Consider the following 23,010-nt stretch of genomic DNA (forward strand, 5'->3'; position numbering starts at 1 on the left):
TAGGTCTGATTCTTCAAACTAGGGGCTGGTGAAGAAAACAAGTAGATGGACTTCTTTTGATCTGCAGAAGATTTTTCTCCCAATATTTCATTCTGAAATGTCCACACATATAGCAAAGTTGAAAGAATTGTACACTGAAGACCCACACACTTGTCACCTTACCCCCACCGGCTACATTTACCATTAACATGCTGTCACCCTTGCTCCATCACATATTCATCCATGCATCCAGTAATCTGTCTTCTTTAAAAATGTGTTTCAAATTAACATGCAGAGAACTGTCCGTTTCCTTTTTTTAAAATAAATTAATTTTTATTGGTGTTCAATTTACCAACTGTCCATTTCCTTTTAAACACTTCGAGTTGGATGTCAGTGTGACTGTTTTCTGTGGCTGTAAAGTTTACATACAGTGAAATGCACCAATGTCGAGTGTTTTATTTGTTGAATTTTGACAATTTTATTCAACCATGTAGCCCACACTCTTATCTCAGTATAGAACATTCCCATCACCCCAAAATGTTCCCTCCTGCCCGTTCCCAGTCAATGCCTCAGAGGGGCCACTGCCCCTCCAACACCTGCTAGGACACATCCTAGGCACCTTCCTTTGCCTCCAGGGTGGATCTGCTTCACATAGTCCTCTCTGTACAACCTGCTGCTCATTCCACCCCCCACCCCCACCCCATTCCCTGTCTCTGAGTCTTTGCAAGTGCACTATTTGCCACTGAATACCCTTCTCCAGACTCCTTTGGTCATAATCATCCAGAAATGCCAACTGCTCTGGACAGCTTTCTGTAACAGCCTCAGCCTTGACCCTTCCTCTGGACCACCCAGGGCCCTCTGCAGCCCACAAGAGGTGGTGTTGCTCTGGGCAAACCAGGCCTGTACCCCACTCCCAGCCAGCATGGGCACAGATGCCAGTGTAAGGAATGAATGAACGTGTGCTCTCACTCTCCACTGGGTGAGGAGTGGAGTCCTGGATTCCCACCCCCGACCCCCTGCCAGGGTCCTGCCTCTGTGTTTCCACATGTTTCATTGATGCCACATCCTCCTTGCCCCCACCAGGAGCTCCTCGGGGGTGAGGAGGCACTTCTATCTCCCCATCAAGGCCTGCTCTCAAGTCGAGCTGAGAATGAGTATGTTTCCCTGAATTCTACACGGAGATTGCTTCCTGCTCCCTCCCTGGACACATGGAGTCCTGCCAAGTTCATTGTCATCACTGGCCTCTGGGCCAGCCCCATTCTGGGACTCAGTTTCCTCTTTTGGAGCGGGTGCATCAATAACCAGACTCTGGAGCTAGAGGCTGGATTCGAATTCTGCTTCCACTTCTCTCCAAGCCTCTGTTTCTTTGGTTTTGGGATGGTGACTGGAATGGGTCCACCTCAGAAGGGTGTTGTGAGGATTAAGGGACTTAATCACAGAGAACAGGGCCCGACACACGGGAGGTAATGATCCACAGGTGGCATTTTTATCTTCATCACCCGGGTCCCTGCTGGTTCCTCATGGCAGCAAATCTGAGAAAGCCTCAAGCAGTGTGAGGAGGGGCATAAGCCCCAGCCCTGAGCTACCTTATCATTTGTGGGGTCTGCAAGGGCTCTAGGGCAGGGACCTCGAGAGCCACACATACCTGTGTGCCCCCTATGTCCTCTCTGCTCTCTCCACCCTGGACAACCCCTCTCCGGGGCATCAGCCAGGCCAGCTGAGAAATACACATAACTGCCCTTCCCTCAGTGGGTTTGTGGGATTTTGCAGCAGGTGTTTGGAGTGTGCCCAAAGCCTCAAAGGGGCTCAGTAAACAGCAGCCCCCCTTTTGGCTCTGCATTGTCTGGCATTTAGTGTGATATAAATGCTTGTTAAATAAATATATTTCCTTTTAAAATTGAAATACAATGCAAGAGTGGCACACTGGGTGCTCCCCCTTCCCCACAGGGACCAGTGCACCCTATAAACTGTAGAGGGCAGTGCACCCAGGAAGGTGATTGGCTACTGCCAGTCACCTGAGGCTCCATGCCCTCCTTGGTCCTCAGGCCAGGCTCTGGTGGCCACGAGGCTGGCTTGTCCCCTGGAGCCTCAATAGGATTAAGTAAACTTTGGCGCCAGGGAGATCACCTGGGATTAGTGTCCAAAAGGCACCTTTGTCTGTGGCTGAAGCAACCAGCCCCCAGGAGGTGACTCACCCAAAGGTGACTCAGTCACGCAGGGCGCCACATGGAGGGCTCGTGCTGGGGGCTGAGGAACCAGGAAACAGAACCAGTTCTGCTACTGCCCCTCCTTCAACCAGGTCTGTCTCATGAACTGTCAGCTGCAGGGGGTGCAAGGGGACTGCCCATGGAGGGGCCTCTCTGCACATCTTATTTCATCCCCCTGCTCTAAGTGCAGAGGTGCAGAGCCTGGGCTCTGGAGTCAGGGGGCCTGGGTTCAAATCCTGCCTGGCCTTGTCGCTTCCTAGCTGTGTGGCCGGAGACCACTTAACCTCTCTCTGCCTCAGGCTCCTCAACTATAGATTGAGGGTAAAAACAATTCCTAGAAAGCAGGGTTGGTTCAAGGAGTTAAAAACATAATGTATCTAAAGCACTTGGAACATGAAACATATAATAAATGGAGCGCATATTACTTTTACAGCATAGCAAGGAAAAGCCCAAGCTTTTCAAATCAGAAGGATCTGGTTCAAATCCCGGCTCTACCACTTAGGCGCTGGCCTGTTCCATTTCTCCGAGGTTCAGTTTCTTCCTATGTAAAATAGAGCAGTCACACCCACTGATTATGGTCGCTGTGAAAATTAACTGAGGTAAGGAGTGTTAAGCATGTAACACAAGACTGATATACAGCAAGCGCTCAGTGGAGGTAAGCTGCTTTCGGGGCTACTCTCTGAAGCCTCAGGACTCACCTTGATGAAGCAGATACTGTCCCAGACCTTGTAGCCCTCTTGGTCAAGTGGGAAAATGGGACCAAGGAGTAACAGTCCAGTGTGACGGGCACAATAATGGGCCCTGCCCATGGCACAGAGAGGCTGAAGGCTGCAGAGCCCTGCTATGGAGGGCTGGCAAGTTTGTCAGGCACACCTGGGGAGGGGTGATGCTCCCGGAAGAGGGAAGAGCCATGTGAGGGCCTGGCTACACGTCATGCACATTTACCATGTGCCAGGCACTCTTCCCTGTGCTCCAGAAAGATTTGCTCATGTAATCCTCAAATGACCTGTGAGTGAGTCCTAGAGTGTTCCCATTTCACAGATGAGGAGCCTGAGGCCCAGAGGCCACTCCATGCCTTCTCCATGTTCCCAGGGGAATTGGCTGAGGCCAGGTCATGGGCAGCTTTGAATGCCAAGCTAGGATCTGGGACGCTTTCCTGCTGGCAGTGAGAATCCAGACGATGGCAGGCTGTCAGCAGTGGTGAGATGGTCAAATGAGGTCAAGGAAGGGCTGGAGGAGGATGGGATAGGAGGGCGGAGGGAGGGAGCAGATGAAGTGTGGGAAGAAGGCAGAGCCACGTAGCTAGCATGAGCTCACCATCCTCAGTGCTGGGAACCCTCGAAATCTTATCACTCTCATCCGCAAGTTACTAATGAAGAAATCGAGAGTCGAAGAGATTGAATGACTTGCCCAAAGCCATGTGGCTAATGGGCAGCTGGGATGGGATATGAACAGAGAGCTGACTTGGGCCACTCATTTAACCCCTGCCTTGTGGGAGTTGGGAGACAAGGGGAGTGAGAAAAGAGTCAAGGATAAATCCCAACATGTCACTTAGCACTGGGCATGGCATCCATGCCAATATGGGCTGACAACTGTAGGGTGAGTGGATGTGGTGGGGAGGGAGGAAGGAAGGGAAAGGAGGTGGGAGGGTGGATAGATGGGCGGTCACAGGGTCATTCTTGTTAATGCACAAGCCTTCAGATGGGCTCCAATTCTCCTATCTCCCCAAATCCTGAGCCACTCCCCAAAACTTCATTGGTACCTCTTCATTCAAGTCCACCCAGCAGTGCCAGCTTGAGGCCATTCCCCAGAACCCAGGAGGCCTAACCTGAGCAGCGGGGAAGAGCCCAGGACCAACTCTGCCGCGGTGTGGTCTTGGGCCAGCCAGGCCCCTCTCTGGCATCAGTTTCCCCATCCACACTATAAGGATTCAGTGTAGTTTGTTCTGGGACCTATCCTGAGGGAAGTCTACCACTGCTGTGCAGCCAGTAGGGATCCCTCTGGGGCAGGACCAGGTCATCCTTGTGTCCAGGAATGCTGGCTCCTTTTCTCCCAGAAAAACTCCTATTCACCCTTCAGCTCAGACATCACTTCTGAGAAGTGTCCCAAAGTCAGACCGAGATGGACAGACACAGAATCAGACTCAGAGGGACAGAGTGAAAGACACAGTTACTTAGAGGTGGCACTTGGGTGGCTCAGTCAGTTACACATCTGCTTTTGGCTCTGGTCATGATCCTGGGGTCCTGGGATCAAGCTCTGTATCAGCTCCCTGCTCAACAGGGAGCTTGCTTCTCCCTCTCCTCCCCTCTTGCACTCTCTCTTGCTATCTCTGTTCTATCCCTCAAATAAATAAATAAAATTTAGAAAGAAAGGAAAAAGAAAGAGAAAGAGAAAGAAAGAAGAAAGAAGAAAAGAAAGAAAGAAAGAAAGAAAGAAAGAAAGAAAGAAAGAAAGAAAGAAAGAAAGAAAGAAAAATTGAGAGAGTGAAGGGAAGTGGAGGCCAGGGGAGGGAGACACGAGGAGCCCAAGGCAGAGGTGAAGGAAGATAGGACAAGACACAGAGGCTTCCCAGGCCAACCAGGTAAGTTTGGGAGGCAAAGTTATAATGACCAAGCCTCACGTCCGTCACCCTCCAGGAGGCCTGGCCTGGAGCTGGCAAGGGTCCCAGAAACAGAGGCCCCTGTGTGCCTGAGGAACAAACCAGGCGGGAGGTGCCGAGATAGAGGAGTGCTTTATTGAAAGCTCAGAACTCTCCACTGAGACCAAAGCACTCTTCGCAGCAGAGTCCTGTGGCCAGCAGTCCCCACCCCAGACTGGGGGCAGAGCGCCTGGGTGGTCCTGGGTGGATAAGGGACACTAATACTGTCACCAACACAGGCTAGAGGCTGGGAGGGAGACTGAGACAGGTGGGCAGGTGCACAGACTCTGGTCCTCGACAGGGAGGGCAGGTGGCCATGCTCAGCTTCAGGATGCCACGGTGAGCACGATGGCATTCTGCAAAGGAGCAACGGTTCTCCGTTAGCCTGTCCATGGTACCCTCCACTCCTGCTGCCGTCTCTAATCCTCCTGCCACCCCCTGGCCCCATGCCCTGGGGTTAGCACGAACCTGGAACCCAGCAGGCACTCGTTAACTGAATGAAGGAACAAGTGAGTGGCTGATGAATGAATGACACCCAGTGTGGGAGGGGTCACTGACTTCCCAACCTGAGTCAGGAGACCAAGTTCAAGTGCCACTTCTCATGCTAATTTACTGTGTGGCCTTGGGCCAGAAATCTGACCTCCTTCATCCCTGAGCGTCCTCTGAGAAATATAGGTCCCTGCTCTGCCCACCTCCCGGAGCCAGCCTAAGACTCAAAATGGTACCCAACAGAAAAGGATCATGGGACCGTGTTGATATTCAGTAAGAAAAAGCGTCACGATCCATGAGCCATGCCTGTCGCAGGCGCAGGATAAAGGAGAGACGGGACCTGGATTTGCTACCCCTGGGCCAGGGGAGCTGTGACTCTGTGAGTGAATCAGAGATCCCATCTTATAGGTCAGACATGTGCCTGCAATTCAACAGGACAGGACGAGGTGATCAACTGGCAATGTCTGCCCTGGGAGAGTGAGGAAGGGGTCTAGCCCATGTGGTCTGTTTGCCATTCCCAGGTGAAGCAACTTATAATGCCCTGAGCAACTTAGGGAACGATGCAGGGACAGAGGAGGCAGGGCATTCCCCTTAGGGTGATCCTAAGGCTTATCTAGGCTATACCTGTGTGGGAAGCTCACCTCGATGATCTCCAGGGCTGCACTGGCAAAATTGACGTTGAGAACCTTCGGCAGGGGAATTCCAACATCCAGGTTCACTGTGAGAAGGAAATGGTTGAGAACAAAGGTATATGGGGGCTGGGACCAGTTTCCGTGAGTCAGCCAGCCATTTCTCTTCTTGAGGACTCAGTTTCCCTTATTGGCAGACTCCTACTCATCCTACTAAACCCAAACAAAAATGGTCCTTTTCTGTACTGTCATCAGTGGCTCCCCCTCAGGTTCTGTCAGTGTGAGGTCCTGTCAGTTCTTTGCACACTCTGAGTCATCTATATTCTAATCATTTGTTTATATGACTATCTCCCTCTGGATTGTGAGCGTGAGGACAAGGACACTGGTCAGACAGCTTTTGGACCCAGGGTCTGGAGTGATGGAGATGCTAACCAATGTGGTTTGAATGGAAACACCAGTGCTTCAGTTTCTACGTCTTAGAAATGGATATCAACCCCTCTCTAGCCTCAGTGTCTCTATCAGAACACTGGACAGTCCTGAGTTCGGGCACTCCCTGTTTCCAAGAAGGTAGCAAAGTCCATCCGTACCATTGAGCTTCGGCACGTATGCCACCCGGATTACTTGACTGAGCCATTCTTCTAAACGGGATGCCTGCAACAGAGCACGGGGAAGGCTGGGAGGTGTGGCTTCACGGGGAGCAGCAGGGAATCCAGAGGTCCAGCTGCTGAGCCTCCCCCAGCCAAGCCTGAGGACACAGTTCCTGGTGGGCACAGGGCCCCCTGGGGTGGCTGTTCATCAATGATCCCAAAGGGGACTCTGATTTAGGACAGCTTCATGCAGGCCCCATGAACTTGGAAGAGTTGCCTTCCTAGAGAAAGGTGCAGTGTCTGAGAAAGAGCAGAAAACATGCGCAGCTCCAGTAGAACTTTGATTCCTCTCCATTCAGGAACCCTTAGAATGTTCTAGAATCTAGAGACCTTGTGGTGCTCCAGACTCAGAATTCTGAGAAGCAGGATATCAAGGGCTCTGTGGAGCTCCGAAATGTTAGAACTTTATGAGTTCAGGAATGTTATTACCTGTGTGAGGTTCCAGAATTTTGAGCCCTTGTGAAATTCTAAAGGCTTACAACTTTGTGAGGTTCCAAGACTTTGGAAGATCATGAAATTCACTTTCCTAAGATGGTGACTACTTTACACACACATACACACACACGCACACTTGCTATGAGGTTTGCCCACTCTGGCTTCTTGGGGCAGAGCCCACACTGAGGTCAGCCCGTGACTCACCCTGCCTCTTGCCACCCCCCACTTGAAGACCCCCACCACTGGCCAGCTGCGCACCCTCCCAGGAACTTACATCAAAGGCGTGGGCAAAGGAGGAGGCCAGCTTGACACTGAGCCTGGTGGAGAGAAGAGAGAGATTGAGGGGCCCCAGCCCCCTCCACACCACCTGCTGAGCACTGCTGTGCCCACCCCACTCCCAGCACGCCCTGCCCCTAGCTCTCCAGGATCAGGAAACAGGGTTACAGCCCCAACTCTGCCTCTCTTCAGCCTCAACTCAGGGCACTCAGTTTTTCCACCTGTATGGACCTGTAGGGATCTAACCTTCTTCTGAGATGACTGCTACCTCTGACACTATGGCCCTGGAACCTAGGTCTCACTCCCAGTTGTTTGGCCCTGGGCAAATGGTTGAACCTCCCTAAGAGGTGGCACCCCCATAGACTAAGCACTAGATACAGGGTTCTCTGCATCCAGCAGGCACGCACTCAAGCATCCATCTGCAACCCAGATACAGGGCCAAGGCCAGAGCCTGGAGACACACCTCTACTTCCTGAAGGGCTAAGGCGTGAACTGCCACCAGGAAAGGGAAGCAAACCCAGGCAGGGGCAAGGTTAGAAATGGGGTGGCAATGCGGCCTTGCAGGGAGGAGCGGCAACCTGATGGGCCTGCGGGGGACACTAGTATGGGGTCAGGTGAGCACTGGGTGCCTACGGCTCAGGACAGGCGGATCCCAGAGACCCCTGCGAAAGCCCCCACATCTAGGGGAGGGACAGGCGGGTCTCCAGGCCTCAGGCCATGGTGACATCACTGGGCCTGCAGAGTGGAGGCCCAGACCGCAGACCTGCTTCCAGGGACAACCCACTGTGCGAGCCTGAGCTTTGCATGGGTCAGGAAGGATTGTCATCGACATCACCATCTTGGGGTTTATGCTTATCATGGGGCTTAGTTTACCACAGGGGTTGGAGAGATTAGAGAAATAACTAGTCCACAGGAATGATAAAGCATTTTACAGTTATCTCCGTGGCTAATCTCTGGGGCTGATAACTCAGACATTTGGACTCTGTGTCCCAGCAACAGGTTTATCTCCCAGGCCAGGTTTCGAGCACGGGCAGTGGAAGAAGCCTGCTCTGGATCCTGCTTCGTGGAGCCCCGGTTGTCTCATCTGTTAAATGGGCTAATACAGACCCCTCTCTGGCAGGTCCTGGAGGCAAAGAGGTGGCTGGTAGAACAGGGGCAACTTAACTGATGCTCAGTGAATGGGTGGTGGTTCTAGTCTGTCCCTAATTCTTGTTCATAGGGACAAGGCCCGGGACCCCACCCATGTTACCGTTCCAGTGACAGTGAGAGGTGCAGCTTGGTAGCCGAGGGAGCCAGCTGGGCATTCAAAGTCAAAACCTGCACGGAGAAAAGCAGAGACTAGCCATGACCTGGCGGGTGGAGCTTGCAGACAGGTCTACTTTAGCCAACAGAAGCAGAGTACCAAGGGCACCTTGGAATGTTGTATGAGAGGAACTTCTGGGGTGCTGGGAGCTTGGAGAAACCCTCAATCCAGCATACAGGGGGGCGAGGAAAGGCGTCCCCAGTGAGGTGACACCTGAGCAGAATCCTGAAAGATGAAGAGTTAGCCAAGGGGGGGAGGGGAGACAGCACTGCAGGTGCAGGTGGTGGGCCCTGCCCAGTGAAAGCGAGGAGGCAGGACTTGGTACCCCTGAGTAGCTGAGGCTTGGGGAGAAGGAGAGGGAAAGCAGAGGGTGGAGGGCACTGAATACCAGGCAAAGATGCTTGATCCTGCGGGGCCAGAGCATAGAGCAAGCAGAGAAGGGATCTGCCTCCGACCAGCTATGTGTTTGGGAAAACCAGCAGAGGTGGAGGCCGGGAGCAAGCTGGAGGGTCATTAGAGAGATATCTGAGCAGGGGGTTGGGGGAGTCATTGGGGTGATATCTGGGCAGGGGGGAGGGGGTGTCATTCCTGAGATCTGAGGAAAGCAGAGCAGAGAGGACTTGGGCTGGGACAGATGTGTGATGACAGAGCGGGCAGGAGTCTAAGTGGGCACCTGGGCCTCAGCTCAGATGATGACAATGGGGGAAGGGGACTTCCTGTGTCGTGCCACACTGCCCAGACTCCCACCCAGAAATCAGGGGAAGGCACCTCCAGCGCCCTGGACAGGGCAGCCCCGCTCAGAACCCCAGTGCCAGGCTCCCATTACCTCGGCCACTCACCGCATTCAGTTCAAAGAGGGCTTCATGGGTCCCTTTAGGGTGGTAGGACAGCACATGGATGTTAGCTGGGATAGAGATGGTGGCCTTCTTGTTCTGGAGTGTGACTGAGGGTGCTTCTTTCACCCGCATCGAGAGCAGGAGCTGCTGGCCTGGGGGCAAATTTCCCAGGGCCTGGAGAGAAGCAGGGGCACGGCCTGGGCATGATGGCAGCTCCAATGCTCCAATAATAGAATCAGTCAGTCAACAAACACCCACTGAGCACCTAATGGGCACCAGGCACCATGCTAGGTGCTAAGGTTACCTGAACCAGGCCATCCTGTTTATGGCCCCTTCCCTTCCCCACCCCAGACTGACATTCAACTTGGGAGATGTCAACCCATGAAACAACTGAATCAGGCTCCTGTCTCACTCACAGGCAAAATCCCCTGCAAGACCCATAGGCCCATGTGACCCATCCTCTGGCCTCCTCTTCATCTTCCCTGTACCACTGGCCCCTCATTCTCTCCAGACTCACTGGCCACTTTGCTGTTCCTCCAACCTCCTAGGCACACTCCCACCTCAAGGCCTTTCCACTTCCTGTTTCTGCAGCTGGCTGGAGATGTCTTCCCCAGATACTTGCATGCTCCCCACCCTCTGCTCCTTCAGCCTACTGTTCAAATGTCACATCCTCAGTGAGGCCTTTGCAAAGCACCTTGTTGAAAAGTACGAGCCTCCCTTCCTAATCTGCCTTCACCACCCCATCCTCTTCCACCTTCTGACACTGTGTATATTCTACTTATTTATTTGTTCAATGTCTGTCACCCCTACCACGATGGCAGCTCCTGAAGCCCAGAGGCTTTGGCCTGCTTTTCATTTTTAGCTCCTTCTGCATTCCCAGCACCTAGTACAGGGCCTGGGACATAGTAGGTACTCAGTGAATAGAGCTGACTGAATGAATGAATCACACAATCAGAAGATTCCAAGTCAGCTGTCCCCTCCATCTTCCCCAGTAGAAATCCAGACCTTCTGGGCCTCATTCCAACCTCTATCAGAATCTGCTATTACATATGGACCTTGTAGTAGTCATTTCAACTTCAGTATGAATTCAGATTCCCATAGCTGGAAACTAGCTGGTCCAGCCCCTGCTGAACAGTCAGGAAAGCTGAAGCCAGGCCCTGGAGTCACATATTGATTTATGCCCACTAGTCAAACTTCCCTGAATCCTCTCCTTTCCCTTCCCTCCTCAAGACAAGCACCCAGAGTCTTCTTCCTGGGGGCAGAGAAGTTCAAGACCAAGATGAAGTCAGGCAGGTGGAAGGAGGGGAAGAACAGCCACAGGACAAATGCCCAGCTGACTTGTGGGCCGTTAAACTCTGATCCTTTCCTCTCCAAGAAAAATCTGTTGTCAGGAAAGTTTAAGTGTTAGTCATTTAAACTTTAGTGTGAATTTGGACTCAATATTCGATTGCAACTGTCTGGAGAGCTGTACTGAGGAAGATTCTGGAGTTCACACACATTTATCAGGAAAGAGGGACAATGATCAAATCCCAGGAGAGGGTCACTCACTCACCTCAGGGACTAAAGACGCCAGGTCGGTAGTTGTCAATGGCACATTGCTGGGAACCTGGACCCCAGACCAAATGGGGTGTGGGGTGAACACAGAGACAGGACAGGAATTCTTCAGCATACACAAAGTAGTTTTGCCCACAGCCCCCCACCCCTGCCAATCACACACACACACACACACACACACACACACACACACACACATCCCTACAGACACTCATGTTCCTTCTCTGGGCCAGTGATGAGTGTTTACCACTTGCCAGGCATGTGCTAAGAGTTTTGTGTGCCTTTGCTCATTTCAGCATTACATTAGCTCAGAAAGGTGGGTGCTATGATGACTCCCATTGTACAGTTGGGAGACCTGATGTTCCTGCCCAAGGTCATAAGCTGGTGAGTTGTGCCTCAGGATTTGACCTGGGAAGGCTGACTCGAGAACTCTTAAACTACTCTGCCAGAACTTACAATCTGAAGGCCCAGGGATCTGATCCCAGGCATTTCTGCTCTTTACCCAAATAGTATTTTCAAAAGCTATGAATTTGCTTCCAGTATTTATGAATCAGGAAATTTCATATAAATTTGCCAGGCTCTAGCTAAAAATTTGGAAAACCTGGTCACACTGGGCCTGTACCCCATCCCCTTGGGGAAGCTAAGTGGCAGGTGCCAGAGAAATGGGGCATAGGCTCTCTGGTTCACTACAGTCCTATCAGGCCCACTTTCATCGATAATGACCCAGGCCCCCCAGCTCCGATGTTTGAGGTCTCTGCGCTACACATGTCCACTTTTCAGTGGGATATCCTATGTCACTTTTCTCACAGGATAAGCATACAAACACACATTCTCTCCTGGTCAGAGGATTCCCAGACACTCACCCAACACACGGTTATCACCCCATGGGGGTGTACTGAACCAGGACATGCTCACTGAGATCCCTTTCTCCTGACACACACACACATACATACCCACAGGCTGCTCAGACACACTCATTCTTTCACTCATAGTCTCTGCCTGGCCTTCCCTATCTCCTTCCTCCAGCTATAAGACATTGCCTCCCAGCCCACGGCCCTATTTCTTCCTCCCATGGGCCTTCATAGTGCTCTCTGGACCCCACTATCAGGAAATGAGTGATCAACCCTTGCTGCCTTGGGCCTGAGTGCAGGCAGAGGCCCCAGGTGGCTCAGACTCACTGCCTTTGGAAAGGATGAGTCTAAGAAAAATTTCTCTGGGTGAGGCTCCTGGGGGGCTTCCAGGCATAGGTAAGGGTATGAGAAGGGGCAGAAAGGAAGGAGAGAGGTCCCAGAAGCTTTAGAACAAATATCTAAGCAACTTTAGGTATAGTCCAACCCTTGTTTTCTTCTCTCCAACTCAAATCTGCTCTTGAGAAAGCAGTGGACATGTTAACCATTCATACTTCAGTATAAAATTGGACTCTGACTCCAGAAGGATTCATATGGTATGGGGATGGAAAACTAGCTACATTTCATATGCCAATTTTGGCTACTTGAAAGTAACTTCCTGGAGAGCCATAGAGAGAAGGATTCAGAGGTCCCATTCGGATTTAGCCAAGGAGAAGGCCATTATCAATTAGGCATATCTCCCACAAGGACAAGAGTGGGCATATCTATGCTATAAACTTGTCCAACCCTCTCTAGTTAGAGAAGACGGCTAGTCAAGGCTGACCAGTGATGATGTGACTAGCTCATCACTAGCACTGTCAAGCCACAGTGGGGCAGGATGCCACACTTACCAGCTCGGGGGTGATGTCTATATCAAGGGCACCGTTAGTCTGCAGGAGCCCAAAGACAGTGTTGAAGAGGTACAGAGGCACAACCACCTGGGATGTGTGGTCTTCCTTGGGGGGCACTTTGATGGGTTTGGGGGGATTGGGTGGCTTGGGCGGCTTGGGAAAGTCGATGACGTCACCAGCTATGTTTTTCACAATGGGCTGTAGGAGAGGAGACAGTCTGGCTCATCCACCTTGCTTTGACCCAGCATCCCCTACCCAGCTGCTGCCAGCACCCCGCCCCACCCCCAGCTGTGGGCAGAGCCTTGGTGGGCACTCACGTTAATGTCCAACTCTATGTACTGGTTAGAGATAAGAGGCAGTGTGGCCAGAGTAAATTCCACGGACCCAAGAGCCCCCAGGGGCACCAGGCCTGCACAGGGAGGAGGGAGAAAGACCCCATGAGTCCTGCCCCCAGTAATAACAAGCCCACCTTCTATTTATCCAATGCCTAGCATTCCACTAAGTATTCTCTTGGGCACTATAGTCGTTGCATTTTATAGATGAAGAAACTGAGGCTCAGACAGAGGAAGCCACCAGCCCAGAGTCACACAAGCCACAGAATGACAAAGCCAAGGTTTTTGTTTTCCAGAGCTGATTTCACTAACCACGACACTGCCCTGCCTCTCTCACATAACACCACATATAGAGACATACGTGCCCTTAAGTTTTCTATCCTTATCTTGATTATATCTTTATATATTTTTCAAAGGCATCCATGTCTTTATAGGCTCAGAGAGATTGGAGGCCACTGTGGGTGGGGGGGGGGACTTTGGGTTCCTGACTTAAGCTCTGGGCCTCAGTCATCTAGTCTGTCCAGATAATATCTCATGCTTCTGACAGCGCCGGACACCCTGCCAGTGCTGGACAAGTGGCCCGTAGCCCCTCACAGGGGGAGACCTGGCTGGCTCCAAGCCTCCAGGCCCCGCGGAACTGGCCTCAGCCCAGAACCCCACCATTAGACTTCCTCCATGTGGCGGCCTCCTCAGTCTGAGGAGGAAATGAAGGCCCCAGGATTCTGCACCTTCCTCTTCCCTTGGTACCCTCCCCCCACCACCACTGGGGTAACGGTAGGGAGGGGTAAGGGGTAAGGAAGGGGGGCAGGGCCCCAGCTTACTCAGCGCGGTCCCCAGGAGCTCATTTACCACGCCCAGCACACTGTCCACCATGGGGCACAGCTGTATCCAGAGGAGACAGGTGTTACAGGGAAATAGAAGTGGCCCCAGCTGGTCACAGGGGACAGTCGCATTTTCTCTAAATCATTTGCTCTGTGGTCCTGGGGACCAAAGCAAGTCAGAGTGTGCAGCTGGATTGGAGGACACGCAGGTGGGAGGCAGAGGAGGGGCTGGAACTTGGTGTCAGAGAGCAGAGTGGATGGTGCAGAGGGCCAGTTATGTGGGCCCCTGAGAAAACCTCAAAGGATGTGCAGGGAATGGGGGAGGCACATTTCAAAGGCCAGAGGGGTGTAGGGACACAGCTCTCCCCTAGGGAGACAAAGGGCAGCTGCCCCCTCCAAGGTCTCAGGCCCCTCCTGCTATCCAGGTGGGCACTGGGCAACCTAGAATTCAGACACAGAAAGGGGCAACCCCCTCTTCCACCCAGAGAGTCAGGCCTGGGCCACGTCCACTGTATACACTACACCATCGCACATTCACTGAAAACCCCTGGGCTATGAGGACACGTGGTCTGGCTTCCGGAATCCCAGGTCTAGGAGTCACAGAATATGAGTCCACGGAAGCAGGAAGCCCAGAGGGGACGCTGTCCAAATCTTCAGACCCTCAGCTGCTTCATTCTACAGCTGGGATGGAAGAAAGGTGACGTCTCCAAGGTCATAGCCGTTCTCAAAGAGACAAGAGAGGACTGCCTTTTCATTTACACTCAGGGCCCCCAACCCCAGGGCTTCTGGAGTCAGCTGTGTCACATAAATAAGAGGAGACCAGAGGGGCTCTGCCGGGCGGGAGGAACACCCAACTCCTCCCTTACCCGCGTGTAACCTGCAGGAATGAGGGATGCAGCTGTGGTGGCTGACTGCACCAGGGGAGCCAGAAATTGGATTGTTATGAGAAACCTCCAATCTCTAAATGCTAGTAACTAACCCTGATTTTAAAACCTCTTTGAGTCACACAAATCCTGCCTTGAGTCAGTTGTCCTGGGGACCCTGGTTAGGGGCTGTGATTTAAGTGCACCCACTCCCCCTTGTTGAAATCCACCGGAGATGGCCTGGGTTGGCCTCCTTGCTGCTGCTGCGAGCCTCCCTTCTCCCCCAGAGCTTCATTTCCAATCGGCTTCAAGCTCACAGCAGTTTTGCCAATCACGGGCTCCCTCGGGTATTCTTCACAAGGACTCACAATGGAGGTCCTGCCAGGACTGGGGGGCAGGAGGCCTGGCTGCCCTTTGCTGGCGGCAAGATCATCCCCTCACTGGCCTCCATGAAATGGGGCTTTGGACAGACCAGCTTTTCTCAGGTGTGCTTCATGTTCCCTGGAGGAACCCAGGACTCCTCCAGCAGGCCATGCACCGGCATCCTGGAGCAGCCTAATCACAACGTGTTTGACTCACGATGCATTAATACATATGCAGGCGGTTTCCTGGACATGTTTGCCAAGCCCAGAGCTCAGCGTTCATTCAGTTTAAAACTGAGTGACTCTATTTTAATTCAAAGCTAAAGAAAAGTATCAAGTTACTAATCATACAGTAGGCAAAGACAGAGCAGGGGGCAAGAGAGGGACTTGGATTTGGGAGCCGGGGACTCAGGATCCGGAAGACTGGGGATGGATGGTGCCAGGCCTACAGACTGGCTGGCGGCACCCCAGAGGCTGGTGGGCAGGCCAGGATGGGATTACCTAGTGGGCGTGCAAGGGAAGAACAGCCTAAGCCTACCTGGCGCCCAGATTTACTCAAAGCTGAGGAAGGAGAGACGGAAGGGAAGGGAGGGGCGGGCGTGCCTGGCCCGTGACCCACACACTCACCAGTCCTGGCAGCACCTTGAAGAGTGTCTGCTCCACGACCCCGAAGAGTGGAGCGGGCAGCAGCCTGTGCAGAGAGTGAAGTGTGAAGGCGTGGCCACCATGCAGGGTGGCCAACTGGGGTGACGGGCAGAGCAGTCACAGGGGGCTCTGGCTATCTCCCGTCTCCTCTCCTGGAGGAGGGGGTGGGGTTGACTCAGGCTCTGGATACCCGGGGTTTAAATCTTGGCTCTGCCTTGCTGTGGAAACCGGGGGATGACCCCAATTTCCCCATCTGTCCAATGCCCACCTTAAAGAATTGTTGCTCGACGTGGATGGAATTAGAAGGAATAAGTCAATCAGAGAAAGACAGTTATATGATTTCACTCATTGTGGAATTTAAGAAACAAGACAGGATCATAGGGGAAGGGAGGGGAAAATAAAATAAAATGAAATCAGAGAGGGAAACAAACCATGAGACACACTTAACTCTAGGAAACAAACTGAAGGTTGCTAGAGGGTGGGGTAACTGGGTGATGGGCATTAAGGAGGGCATGTGATATAATGAGCACTGGGTGTTGTATGCAACTGATGAGTCACTGATGTCTACCACTGAAACTAATAACACACTGTATGTTAATTGAATATAAATTTAAAAAAAAAAGAATTGTTGCTGCCAGGATTCCACGGGACTGGTACACAGAACAGTGCCTGGCTTAGAGTGGGAGTTCAATAAACATCTGTTGAGTGAATGAATGAATATTTGCTGGATCAAGAAGAAGGAGGCTTGAGGATGAGAAGTGAATGTAGGTGGGCTCAGGCCTGTTTGGAGACTAGGGGAGTCTGGGGAGGAGGGATGGCAAGCACAGAACCACAGGACACTAACACCATCTGGTCTCTACTCTCTCCAAAGCCCCATCTAGCCCAAAGGAGCAGGATGGAGCCACCTGGATTTAAGGAGTCCAAAGACGGGCAGCGGGCAGCAGGGGTGGCTCAGGGATTTAGCGCCGCCTTCAGCCCAAGGCCTGATCCTGGAGACCTGGGATAGAGTCCCGCATCGGGCTCCTGCATGGAGCCTGCTTCTCCCTCTGCCTGTATCTCTGCCTCTCTCTCTCTCTCTCTCTCTCATTCTCTCTCTCTCTCTCTGTGCGTGTGTGTGTGTCTCTCATGAATAAATAAATAAAAATCTTAAAAAAAAAAAAAAGGAGTCCAAAGACCCCCACCTGGAAACCCTGGAAAGCCCTTCTGGAGACAGGAGCAACCTTGGTTTGCCCTATTTCTGCGAGCTACCAGAGCTGTGTGATGACCCCTCACTGCTCAGAGCTACCCCACAAAGATGGGCTGGGGGTGTGGGGTTTGGCCTGGAGTGTAGAAACCAATGGGGAGATGCAAAGTGTAAGGCAGAGGAGGGGCAGGTGCCCCGGGGGATGGGTGCAGAGCCCTGGGGAAAAGCCCTGGGTATGGGTCCAGAGAGCAGCCCATCTCCATCCTTGCCACAACCTGTGTGTGATCTTGGCAAGTCTAGTCTCTTGCCCTCTTTGGGCCTCAGCTGTCCCACTGGGGTGATGGTTCAACACAAGTGTAGGGAGGGCCACTGTGTCCTGAACAGCTGGGGAAAGAGATGGATGTAAAAGTGCCAGAGCCTTCGGGACCATCAAATTTAGGTCCTCATTATAGATAGTGGCAATGGAGCCCAGACAGAGGCCAGGGTTCCTCAGGGGCAGAGCTGGGTCTCTGATGTGCGGAGTTGGGGAACTGAGGCGGCCAGGGTGTGCTCTGGGAGAGGGGACAGCTGGATCTCGGGCAGGCGGTGGCAGGGGCAGAGAAGGGGGGCGCCCAGGAGCGGGGGCTGGCAGCTATGCGCTGGGCCCGAGTCCCTGTCCGTGGTGGGTCGCAGTCGCGGGTAGAACAGGCGGGACCCACCGCCGCTGGGTGAAGTCAGGCTCCGCCCAGCTGGCCCCTCCCGGGAGACGCCCCAGGGCGCGTGCCCGAGATGGAAGCAAGCGCGCGCGCACACACACACACACACACACACACACACACACACACACCACGGGACTCACCCCGAGAGCAGGCTGATGTGGCCCAGGAGCGTGCTGCAGCGCTTGAGGACGAGGATGGGCGTGCCCCGCGAGCTCACGCCCAGCGCCACCCGTGAAGACACGTTCACCTCCGCAGCCAGCTGCAGGAGGCCCCCCAGGGGGCTGCGAGACCCAGACCCGACGCTGGGGGCGTGGCCAGGCGGCCAGGCCCCCCTCCCGGGCTCCTGGGCCCTGAGGGGCGGGGCTGGGGCGGATGGGGGGGCGCGCCCCCGCGAGTGGGCTGGTCCCCATGCCTTCCTGTCACTCGCTGCCCCCCTGCCCCATTTTGCATGTTCCTGCCTTGTCTTCCCCCACCCCGTCCAGTGAGCCCTGGGCAATGGGGCAGGGATGTCTAGGGAGAGAGACAGACAGACAGACAAACATGGAAGTCCCTGGGGAGGGTATTGGGGCGGGATCCAGTATGGAGAGGAAGTATAGTGGGAGGAAATGGGGGGGGTCAGTGAGATGGGGGTGAGGAGGCAACAGAGTCCAGGTAGACTCTGGGAGCAGTGGACTGGGGTAGGGAGCAGTCAGGTAGAGGTTCCCAGGGACACACTCACCCAGAGCCATGCAGGCCCACCTTGGTGTGCAGGCTCAGCTGCACCCCAAACCCAGGCAGCAGCTTCAGTGACACCTTCGGCAGTGTGAGTTCCTCAATCTTCAGGCTGGGATGGGCATCAAAGGGAGGGCCACTCACTCCCAGACCCCTCCACCCCAGTGTCAGTCTCTTAGTACCTGGGCCATCTCAGACCAGGTAGTGCCTGGAGCCTCTCTGGGCTATGTCCCACATCCCATTTGTAACCCATAAAGCCAACTGTGGGCCCAGTTACTTCACCTCACTGGGCCTCAGTTTCTTCATCTGTAAAGCGGGCGGATATTGGTACCCACCTCAAATGTTGCAAATGGTACATGCGTTCAATAAAGGTAATATCCTCATTGGAGGCTCAGTGAATTAAAGTGTTCTCCCCACCCCACCCCCATGGCCTCCGTCCTGGTTCAGTCTCTGACCTGGATCATTGTCTCCCCACTCCCACCCCCCAGACTCATGCACATGCAACTCAGCTGAGTTCTCAAATACAGCTCCCAACAGCTCATTGCTTTCTTTATCCTCTGGGCCTTTTTCCAGGCTGTTCCCTCTGTCTGGAATACCTTTCCCTTGACTTTCCTTCCATTCTGCATCCTGGCTATCCAGATTGACCTTCCCCTGATTCACCATCAAGCATGGAATGGTTCCCACCCACCTGGGGCAGGCAGTAAGGCCTGTGATTAATGCCCACACACCCCCACCCACACTCTGGAAGGCAGGTCCCTTCATTGCCGGGGGCCTCAATCTCACCTGTTAAATGCCATTGATAATAGTCTTACCTCTGGATTCCTTGGAATAATTAATTTACAGTGTTTAGCACAGTGCTTAGTTACACAGAAAATCCTGACTAGATGGTGATTAAGTTATAAATATTAGCTATTATGTAATTTCATTCATTCATTCAAAAAATTTTTTTGAACACCCATTATGTATCAAACACTATTAATGATATTGGGGACATGGCAATAAACAAACCAAACCAAAGTCCTACCCCTATAGGGTTTATAACCTAGCAGGGGAGGCAAGAAACAAACCAGTAAAACATATGGGGTGCAAGGGAATGAGACATCTTCTGAAGAACATGAAAGCAGGGGAGAGGACAAAGAGGGGCTGGTCAGAGCACAGTTCTTTGGAGTAGACACCCAAAGGAGATGAGAGGCAGCCAGGCAGATACCTGGATCAGCCCAGAGAGACTAAGCAACTTACCCTAGCTCACACAGTGAGTAACTGGAGTCAACCCCATAACTGGAACCTCAACTATAGGAACATGCTGCCATCCCTGTGTTTCCTGATACACAGCAGGCTCATTATTTTCTGATTCAGGCCCTGGGCTTCTCACATCACCCCCACTGCCTGTCAACAAACTGAAGACAGCCAATCTCTTCTCACTTCCCTGGAGCAAAGAAAAGACTAGCCTTCTTGTAGTGCTCAGAGTAGGTGGGCAGTTGAGAGGCCGCCCTATGAGAACTCACCCAGAAAGCTCTTCCACAACGTCAAAAACCCCTCCATAGCCCAGCAGGCCGCCTCCTCCGAGTAGTCCCCCAGAGCCCAGGAGGCCCTGGTTTACAGATGTGACTGTTCCCAGCACGTTCTGCAGAATGGGCCCCCCAACCAGCGAGTTCTGGATGGCTGCCGGGAGAGTTAAGGGAGGAAAGTTCATTTTATAGAAGAGGAAGTAGGGCCCAGAGAAAGGCAGATACTTGCCCAAAGTCACTCAGCAAATCAGTTTTGGGGCCAAAAGTATGGAGAGCTCCTTGGTTCTGGGCCACCCTATGGCACCAAAAGAAAGGGCAGAAGCAAAGAAGGGAGCGCATAGCCACCAGCTCTTGACCAAGATGGGGGAGGTGACCTCTGCTCTTTCTGGGCACCCATGGCCTGACTCTGCGGATTATGAGAAAGGCAAGACAGAAGGGTCCTCTTTGGGGAGGCTGGGGCAGGCCGGGCCAATTTTCTGGAGCATTTCCTGTTCACCACTGCCCTGCTTTGCCCCTGAGACTGTCACCCTGAGCCATTGGGCCCTAGAGCACCCAATGCCTAGTTGAGTCCTCCCTCCCGGAAACAGGGGCAAAGACTCTGGCTCAGCCAGCACCATCCTCTTCACCTCCTCCCTCCCACTCAGCCCCATCCCTGAGGCAGACACAGCCCCCACAGGGCTGAAGTCCACCTCACCCAGTCCACCTCTCAGGAAGAGGTGAACTGATCACCCATGGGAGCCAGCAAGCAAACCTTTAGCCCTGGAGCTCTCTGAGTAGATGAGAACCGCAGCTTGTTTCCAGCGCTTCCTTAAAGCAGTCACCCTAGGCATATCAATGCGGATGTCTACACTGCAGCTGGACCCCTCACAGACTGCCCACCTCAGGCTCACCTTTGCCAAGCTCATCCTTGTCGATCCGGGCGAGCGTGCCCACCTTCTCAAGCAGCCCCTGGCATGGGGTCGCCAGCCCCCAGAGGAGAAGCAAGGACCACATGCCCAAAGTCATCGGACGGCACACCTGTCAGGGGCAGAAGCAGGAACCCCGAGGCATTCCTCATGCCCAAGACTCCACCTGACCCCTGTGCCCCATCACCAGCCTGAGGCCCGCCCGCCTGCCTGGCCCGGCTCTGTCCAACCTCACTCCCAGGACAGCAGTGGCTCACGTGCCTGACTTAAAAGTCCTAGTCCTCTGGATCCCCTCTGAACCTGGACCTGCTAGGTATCTGAAGGAGAGTGACAGAGGAGCCTTCCTTTCTGGGACAGCAGGATAGGAGTTTCGCTTCCTGACCCTGCTTTCCCATTGGCTCCTGAGGCCGTTTTAGAAGGTGTGGCTGATTGGAGACCCACTATTTAACATGTCCCATTTCCTCTCCCACTATCTTTCCATGTTGGAAGGAAGGAGATGGAAGGTGAGAACATTGCTAACTTACTAGTTTCATAGGATGGGACTTATCTCTATGGAGTGACTGCCAACACAGCTCACATACCCATCTAACCCCTCATGTAACCTCTACATAAATCCTGCTCCCCACTGCCCTTGGGATAGAACCCAAGCTTCTTGCCATTACCCACTAGATCCCTGCCTGCCTTTTCGACCTCCTTGGGCTTAAACATGCCAAGTCCCTTTCCACCTCAGGTCCTTTGCACATGCTGTTCTTTCCATGAGGAAGAGTCTTTCCCTGGTTCTTTGCACAACTGACTCCTCATCTCAGGTTCTGAATAAATGTCACCAGGTTGAAAAGGCCTCCCTCCTTTCCTTTATCTAAAGAAGTTTGTTAGCTGCTAAACATCATTCAGAATATTTATTTTAAGGGGCTATGACAATTTACAAAATATATTATGTGTTTGTGTCCTTGCTTGCCATCTCTGTAAACTCCACGACGTCAGGGACTGTGTCTGGGGCCTCCATGCATGATTGTGTGCTGGATGGATGCTTGCTGAGGGGGCCAGAGTGGGTGGAAATCCAGCTGCGCTTCAGTAGCCAACCATTTGGTTTGACACAGGATGTGTCTGCCCTGAGGGGCACTTTTCCTCACTTGCACAAAGGTACCTGTGGGTGCCATATGCACTATAGAATCTCAGCAGTGTCTGTCTTCTTTCTCCAAAACTTGTCCCAGAGAGCTCCCTGTAACCTTATGGAAGGGTCCCTAACAGAAGGAAACATTCCCACAATGGGAAACCAGTTGGTTTCTATGGCCTAAAGAAAAATGGGCACCCCTTAAGCCTTGTTCGTAGGACCATTCTGTCCTCAGCCCACCCATCCCTGCCTTTGCCCCTGCCTGAGCCCCAATTTCCCATCTGTAAAATGGGCTTTTTCTCCCATCACCCTCCAGGTAGCCCTAGTGCCCTCTTCAGTACATTCTTTCTGTGCCCATTATTCAGATGGGACAGCAGGATGGTCGCAGGGTCAATAGTTAGGGATCAGAATAAGGCTGGGGCCGCCACAGGCTGCCTTACCCACACCTGCAGCTCCACGAGGGGTGGGTGGAGGTTCCCAGCCTCTTGCCGGTTCCTCCACCCTCTTGGGCCTGGGGGCAGCCCTTATATGCCCACAACAGCTCTGAGTACACAAAGGGGGCACAGCAGCCAGAAATCCGTCAATGTGTTATGTCAGAAGCAAATTGTGGTTTTTCCTGTGGGCCTGGGCTAAGCCTTCCTTCTGAGGGGAGAGAGGAGGGAGAGTGGGTGGGGGCTGGGGTTAGTGCCCTGGGGGCGGGAGTGAAGGTGTGGGGCTGCAGAGGCAGCCACCTCCTCCCAGAGCTGGGGACAGGATGGGGCATTCACCTATGGAGTCTCCCTCCAGGGTTCCCCAAGGGCCACCCTGATGGTGCAGAATCTGTCCTGCCTCCCACCTAGTCCAGGGAGAGAAGAAAGGAAGACTTTCTGCCACCCTATCCCCGGCCTGGCAAGGAAAGGGCCATGGAGATGGCCATGGGTCCTGGAGAGAGGAACTCTGAGCACCAACTCCACCCCCCACCTCCCAAGACCCAGTGTCCCCCAGTCTCCAGAACAGGTTCTCCCCTTCCTGAGGCTGGTGCCAATGATGGTGAGGAGAAGTTCATTCTTTCATCCATCATCCGTCCATCCATCCATCCATTCATCCACCCATCCATCCATTCATACATTATTTCACACACCCTTCAGCAGGTGTTCTTGG

General features: G+C 53.1%; 1 protein-coding gene across 1 annotated transcript; it reads right to left on the reverse strand.

Annotated features, from left to right (window-relative positions):
• Positions 1-5,129: 5,129 nt before the first annotated feature.
• BPIFB3 (BPI fold containing family B member 3) lies at positions 5,130-21,916 on the reverse strand. The gene is made up of 16 exons (XM_041732375.1): positions 21,890-21,916; positions 20,745-20,871; positions 19,852-20,008; positions 18,354-18,458; positions 17,776-17,916; positions 15,737-15,800; positions 13,885-13,945; positions 13,049-13,140; positions 12,732-12,929; positions 10,992-11,045; positions 9,443-9,613; positions 8,550-8,617; positions 7,299-7,341; positions 6,530-6,593; positions 5,955-6,031; positions 5,130-5,180 (listed from the first exon to the last, which is right to left on the reverse strand). The coding sequence occupies exons 1-16, from the start codon at positions 21,914-21,916 to the stop codon at positions 5,151-5,153; spliced, it is 1,479 nt and encodes a 492-aa protein (XP_041588309.1). The 3' UTR covers positions 5,130-5,150.
• Between the last annotated feature and the right edge of the window lie 1,094 nt (positions 21,917-23,010).

The sequence above is a fragment of the Vulpes lagopus genome, chromosome 18 (genome assembly GCF_018345385.1).
Source record: "Vulpes lagopus strain Blue_001 chromosome 18, ASM1834538v1, whole genome shotgun sequence".
NCBI classification, from domain to species: Eukaryota; Metazoa; Chordata; class Mammalia; order Carnivora; family Canidae; genus Vulpes; species Vulpes lagopus.